General features: G+C 44.1%; 1 protein-coding gene across 1 annotated transcript in view; it reads left to right on the plus strand.

Moving 5' to 3' along the window:
* Positions 1-7,259, plus strand: part of LOC108787508 (pendrin-like) — a 36,125-nt gene that overhangs the window by 23,590 nt on the left and 5,276 nt on the right. Inside the window, exons 17-19 of the mRNA XM_018557086.1 lie at positions 3,744-3,983; positions 6,264-6,318; positions 6,444-6,589. Coding sequence (XP_018412588.1) covers positions 3,744-3,983; positions 6,264-6,318; positions 6,444-6,589 — 441 coding nt within the window. The remainder of the gene's footprint in view (positions 1-3,743; positions 3,984-6,263; positions 6,319-6,443; positions 6,590-7,259) is intronic.

Here is a 7,259-nt window from a genome sequence, read left to right on the forward strand (position 1 = left end):
CCCCCCATCCTGGCGTAAGGACTTACCTTAAATGATACCTCTTGATCCGATCACCTTCTTCTTTCCTGTAGTTTTCAGGAGTCCCTCCAGCGCTGGTGCCGGTCTCCGATCCAGCGCTGACTCTTCTCTGTTCCTGGCACTTCCTGTCCCACAGAGTCTGTGTGGGTGCACGCCGCTGCATTGACTTACCTTGTGTCTCTCCTCGTCTCCTGTCCAAAGATCTGTACTGCGCATGCGCCTGCCCCATGATCCTTTGCGGCCGCCCAAGATTTTTCAGATCTTCAGACGGGAGTGCGCGGCAGAGACACAGGTAAGTTTGAACCTTTTTAGTAACTTTTTTAAATGTTTTTGCATAAATCTACTGCTTGCTAGTAGTAGATATATGCAAAAAACCCTGAGGGTTTAAATATCCTTTAAGGGAGATTTTCATTATTGCCCTCTATCACACTAGAGATTGTAGGTTGTGTGCACAGCTGGGGTTCATCAAGTGTCACATTTTTTTGACCCCCAGATTTGTAGGCATGTTGTTCATTCTGTTAGGTTCTTTATGTGGACCGAGAATAGTAGCAAACAGAGAAAAAATACTTAGGAACCCAATAAATAATGCTTGGGAACCCAATATACTCCATATATTTCACCATAATTCACCACTCTATTTTCATTTCACTACAGGCCGTTGAACCAGAAGGGATTAAAATTGTTCGATTTGCTAGTGGTATCTTCTATGGGAATATTGACGGTTTCAAAAATGGCATCAAGAAAATTGTGAGTATATTTTTCTTTAAAATGCTTATGTGAATTTAATCAACATAAAATACTTGTAGAAATAAATCTGTAATCAACAAACATACTTTGTATGGTTTCATCAAAGGTTGGATTTGACTGTGTCAGAGTTTTTACCAAAAGGACCAAAGCTCTGCGGCAGATTAACCAACTTATCAAGAAAGGACAGCTAAGAGCAACAAAGGTAAATACAAATTAATTAATGTTCCTTTTATTAAAGAAGAACTCCAGGCAAATGTGTTCTTAACCCTTGCAGTGGGGCTACCCCCACACTGCATGGGTTAAGTGATCATTTTTGTCTAGGTTATACTCACCTAAACCGCCAAGATGGCTTTCTGCTTCTCCAGTCACTGAAGCCTGTCTCCTCCTACACTGCAGGATTGGAATATTTCTCAGTGTTTTCACTTCTATAGACTGATATAGATATAGAACGTGATGATTGATGAGACCTTAGACCTGTCCGGCGGAGGGGGAGCGTGGCTGCCAGGACCTGTCTAGGAGCAAGCCGGCTCCTATGATCGGGTGAGTATAATTTTGTTTTTAGCACCTAGACAAAAACAAACACTTAACCCTTGAAGTGCAGGGGTGGCCCCACTTCAAGGGTTAAGAAAAATTCTGGCCAGAGTTCTGCTTTAAACAAACACCTATTTACCATCACTGTGTGACAAACACCCTGTGGCTGTGCTAACTTCCTTCAGTATGAAAAATTTCAGAGTTTCCTAACATGATATCTGTAGCACAAGAGCCATAATTGTTGCATGCCTGTTTGTTCTTATATTGTTCTCAATGTTATATTCAACACTACATTTACAAGTATGATTTACTTATGGGACTTGTAGTATTTAAAATCATGTTTGTGTCAGTCAGTATTATATTATTTGGTATTACTACCAAATAATAGCTGGGAGCCTGGAAGGAAAGTAAAGGTGCCCACACACCTTACGATAATCGTACGATAATTGTGGGAAATCCCGCCATCGTGCGATTATCGCAAGGTGTGTGGGAGCCGTGCGAGCTCTGCTACTGTAAGGCTTTTGTCTTAGGAACATGTTCGAAAACCCGCCCAGAATCGTATGATTTTCGGCGGGTGTGTAGCATGTTGGTAAGATAAAAGCCGGACGGGCCAGTGTGCGCAAGCGCACACTGCCCGTTCAGCATTGCGGTCATCGGAAGCCCGCCCCTCAGCGGGGCGGGTTTCCAATCATCGCAAGTACAATCTGCCTGTCCAAGATAGGTAGATCGTGCGTTTTTTAAATTACCTTACAACCATCGCAAGTCTTGCGATGGTTGTAAGGTGTGTGCCCAGCATAAAGCAGAACCATTAACTAAAAATTAAGAACACTTGATACCCTTCTGCCCCTGAACTAATAGTAACAGCATGTGCTGAGAGACTATATGACTAAATGGCTGTTGAAATACATCTCCCTTGGTCATATCTTCTTTCTCAGTCTGCTTAATGGACATTAAAGAGAGCAGCAGAACATGTAGACATGTTTAAAGTGTTAGTCCGACCGCACTGAGCAAAGCAATAGAGTCATTGGCTCAGAATACTAATGATCCCTCTACTAATCTGCGTGCTATTACAGAAACATAAAACAGACATAAGAGACATGCTTGTTTATACTGTATTATCTTCATGCAATCCCCTGTCTGAATATTAGAAATCAGACTGAAAGTGGGAGGTTACACACTGCAACAGTGTAATAAGACAGTGTTGGTTTGCATATTGCTAACAATATACCTTATTTTCATACATTGAAGCTGGAAAGGCATGTGTTTAGGCTGGTAAGTCATCAAGACGAAGGGAACAAAGAGGACCTTGCAGTGTATTTATGTTCATGAATAGCCTGACGTTCAGGAAAATGCCATATTAAACTGTAGTGATTCAGTATTGAACATGTGTGTCCAGAGGCGTAACTAGAACCTTCAGGGCCCCGGTGCAAGAAACCATGAAGGCCCCCCCCAACCGCCATGGCACCGCATAGTTAACAGGAAGGCTGCCGAGGTCCCCAGCAAGCGCGGGACCTCAAGCAGCCGGGATTAACGAGGAAACTGGCATTTATTTACAAAGTATTCATTTGTAATTGTTAATTGTGACCGTAAATAATATACCATCCATGGCAGGGAATAATGGATCGAATAATATTAACGGTCACAATTAACAATTTAAACAAAATACTTTGTCAATAAATACCTGTTTCCTCGATAATACTGGTCTGTGCACAAGCGCAGATGCTGAGGTCGGCAAATTCGAAGACGTCGGCGTTCTCGACAGAACACCGGTATCTGCGTTTAGTATCGGGGCATTTTCACGAGTATGAGTGCTCGTGAAAATGCCCAGAAATAACACTGGGGTTTCCCTACTTAAAAATATAATGCATTGCTGGGACTTGTAGTCCTACATAGTTGGAGCTATTCTGCATTGCTGTATAATCATCATACAGAAATGCGCAATACCACCAGCTATGCGGGACTACAAGTCCCAGCAATACATTATAATAAAAGTGAGCACTATATCACCAGCATCCCCCCCCACACACACACAGACTTAGATGTGCTGCCAGGCCGTGCCTGCAGCACATTCTGCGGGACCAGTGACAGCCTCTCCATCCCCACCGCACAGCCGCCCGTACATGCTGCGGGTGGCTGTGCAGCAAGGAAGGAGCGGCACAATCTCGGGGGGCCCTCTTCTTCCTCGCTGGGCCCCCCCCCAAGTGGTGGAACGCCAGGGACCGGTCTCAATTGCGACCGCTGCGACCCTGGTAGTTCCGCCAGTGTGTGTGTCATCCACTCTACGTATGCAGTGCGGCACGTGGTGTCAATCACAGGGGTGGCTGTATAGCAAAGAGTGTCAGTATAACAAACATTTTGACACATAAAACAGTTCACATGTGTGTATTTCAACTTTGTATGTAGCTGAATGGCTGTGGTTCCCTTTTAACTAAAATGTTTTTTTATAGAATGGTATCATCAGTGATGCTGGTACTGATAATAATGCATTTGAGCCAGATGATGAGCTGGAAGAGCCTGAATCAGAACAGAATGGGGGAATACAATTGAAAGAAGTTGAGGTCCAAGTTGACTGGAGTTCAGAACTACCTGTGAAAGTCAATGTCCCAAAAGTTTCTATACACAGCCTTATTTTTGACTTTGGCCAGATTTCTTTCGTTGATGTGGTGGCTGTAAGATCTCTGAAAGTGGTAAGGAATCTGATACCATATTTGTCTACATTTTATATCTGGTTTGTTTTAGTAATACATATTAGGTAGTATTTTATCACTGATTATTTATCAGTTTCATCACAAAGATGTTTTCCACTTTTTTGAGAAGTCCTAGAGGTGAAAATGTGATGTTACACAGAAAAGAAATGTATGATATGGTACACATAAAAGAAAATAGCCACAATCCTGCAGTTATGTAGTGTGGTAAATGCAATCCTGGTATGTGGACAGTCCACCTGGCCTTCCTCTCTGACATGTTTCGCTGAGTGTAATCATAGAGAAAAGTATACATGAGTAGAAAATGCAGCTGGCTGTTGCATTACCCAGGCTCATTGCCAAGTGCTGACTGCAGGGGGGTAATAGGATCAAATCAGTGCCCTGTTCCTTTTATGGGCAGGGCATAATAGCTCATTTTTATATAGGCAAAGCACAATATATTAGTGTAGCACTAGTTTTAAAGTGATATTAAACCTTCAGGTTTTTTTTTCTATTTTTATAAATGGAAGGCACACACTTATATAAATCCTCTGTTTTTGTTGTTTAAAATGTTGTATTTCCTCATTCTCTAGTTAGTCCCCAAACGGCTCTAGTTAGTCCCCAAACGGCCCACCGGTGCCCCCATTAGCTAGCTGGCTATGCAGCAGGCCATCCCCCTCCCCTCCTCTCAACAGATTGACTGATAGCACAAGGAGCCTATGGCTACTCTACCCTCAGTACCCTCCCCCACAGCCAGGAAGTTCAGGAAATGGAGGATAGCTTTACAGACCTGGCGGTGGTTACTAGTATTCACAGCAGGGGCGTGTCTACCACGAGGCAAACAAGGCGTTTGCCTCGGGTGGCAGATTCCAGGTGGGCGGCAAAAATGCCGCCCCACCAAAACATTTAGGCAGCTGGGCTGCACAGAAACCGGCAGCCTGGCTGCCTAATGGGAACGGGGAGGAAGCGGCGGGTGGGGGAGCAGGGGGAGACAGGGGCCGGAGCGGCAGGAGGCAGGGGGTGGAGACAAAAGATGGGGCGGAGATGGAAGAGCTGGGGTGAAGAAGGAGGAGGCGGGGGGCAAAGACGGCATTGGAGGATGTAGGGGCAGAGATGGCGATGGAGGAGGCGGGAGGCGTCGCCGGAGCTCCAGTTGGGCGAAAATGTGATGATTGGGTGCGGAGGCAGCGGAGGAGGCTGGGTTTCCTGTGCCAGGTAAGAGGACTGTGTTGGCAGGGCCCAGCATAGATTCTGCACAGCACAACAAAGAGTCGCAGGTGGGCTGTGCAATACCCTTTGGTGGGCTCTGCAGGATCTGTGGGGGTCTCTGCAGGATCTGCGGTGGGCTTTACAGGCTGCAGAGCCCCCTACGGATCCTGACTGCAGGGTCTCAGGGGGTCTGTGTAGGATCTGTGGGGGGCTTTGCAGGATCCGTAAAGGGCTCTGCAGCCTGCAAAGCCCACCACAGATCCTACACAGCCCACTAAGATACTGCAGGGTCTCAGGGGGTCTCTGCAGGATCTGTGGGGGGCTTTGCAGGATCTGTGGGGGGCTTTGCAGGATCTGTAGGGGGCTCTGCAGTCTGCACAGCCCACCACAGATCCTGCACAGCCCCCCTGATATACTGCAGCGTCTCAGGGAGTCTGTGCAGGATCTGTGGGGGGCTTTGCAGGATCTTTGGTGGGCTCTGCGGGGTCTATGGTGGGCAGAGCCCATTACAGATCCTGCAAAGCCCCCCTGAGACCCTGCAGATCACACCACAGATCCTGCACAGCCCCCCTGACACCAAAGCTTTCCTGTCAGTCGCTGTATTCCAGCGACCGACAGTTTACGCAAACAATATTAAACAGGAAGCGGTGGGGTAAATTTAGTGGGGGCGCCCGAGTTTTGTCTTGCCTAGGGCAGCCCCAAACCAGAATACACCACTGGTTCACAGGTAAGTGCGCGGGGGAGGGGGGCGAAAGGTACTGGGTATTTTTTACCTGAATGCAGAGAATGCAATAAGATTAAAAAAAGGCCTAGCCTCTAGTTCTACTTTACTGTAGCACTAGCTGTATTACCATTATTCAGGGGTCCACCGGTTGTGTTTCCCCACACAAGATGTGTGTAGCCTCGATTTAGACCTCCAGATACCTAGGCAAACTTTCATTCATAAAACATTACATTCACGTTCGAAACCATGAAAGATTAAAAAAATCCAACAACAAAAACATTTATATTCATTATTTTTATTAATAATATTACTATGAATACTTTGTCACTACTATACTTCTGACTTTTCAGATATACAAAGAATTCAAGAGGATTGATGTAGATGTCTATATTGCAGCATGCGATGGTAAGCACTGTATTACATTTTCTAATGTGACGCCTCTGTGAACCACCTTTGGACTCATTTGATATGCTGGGTGTAGAGAAAAAGCCCATAATTAATGAGTCTTCCTTCGTCTTTAACTTTTGCAGATCACGTTTACAAAAAAATGGAAGAATGTTTATTTTTTGATGACCAAATTAAGCCAGACATCTTCTTCTTAAGTGTTCATGATGCTGTGCTATACATAGAGAACCACAGGAAGTACAGCGATGGACATGATCCATTACTGGAGAAGGTAAAACAAACAAAATACTGTACCATGTTACACCCCCTTACTTTCCAGGCCATTTGTCAGTTTTCAGTGCTGTGATAGTTTAACTGACAATTAATCATTGTTCTTGTAATAGTGTATACAAATTAATTTGATATCTTTTTTTTGAGACAGATATAGGGTTTATTTTGATGGTATTTAAAAACAACTGTTTTAAAAAAAATTATATAATGGAAAAACCTTGTTTGGCTTACTTTCTCCTTACCATCTTGTCGTGCTTGCATTGTAGCTGTAATGTCTTCCTTATATTGTAAAGCTCTGTGCAAATTGTTGGTGCTATATAAATCCTGTATAATAATGATAATAATTAAAAATAAATGCAAATAAAAATGCTAGGACAGTACAACCACCCCAAAAATGACTCCTTTTTGGAAAGAAGACACCCCCAAGGGGATCTAATTTTTGCCACAATTTTTTGGAAAATGAAAACACATGTGGGTATTGAGGTCGTTAAAGATCACAAACCAGCAAGCAAACATTGAAATACTATTGGAGAGTTTTCCCTCATTCCATGTGATCTTGGAATGGACATAAATGAGAGCTGTAATAGATGAGTGTAAAAATTCTCTTGATTATGAAATAACTCAGAATATAAAAGATGGGACAGATTACAAGAATGAAATAATTTATTCAT

This window comes from Nanorana parkeri, unplaced genomic scaffold (genome assembly GCF_000935625.1).
Source record: "Nanorana parkeri isolate BGI_ZX_2015 unplaced genomic scaffold, ASM93562v1 scaffold265, whole genome shotgun sequence".
Taxonomy (NCBI): Eukaryota; Metazoa; Chordata; class Amphibia; order Anura; family Dicroglossidae; genus Nanorana; species Nanorana parkeri.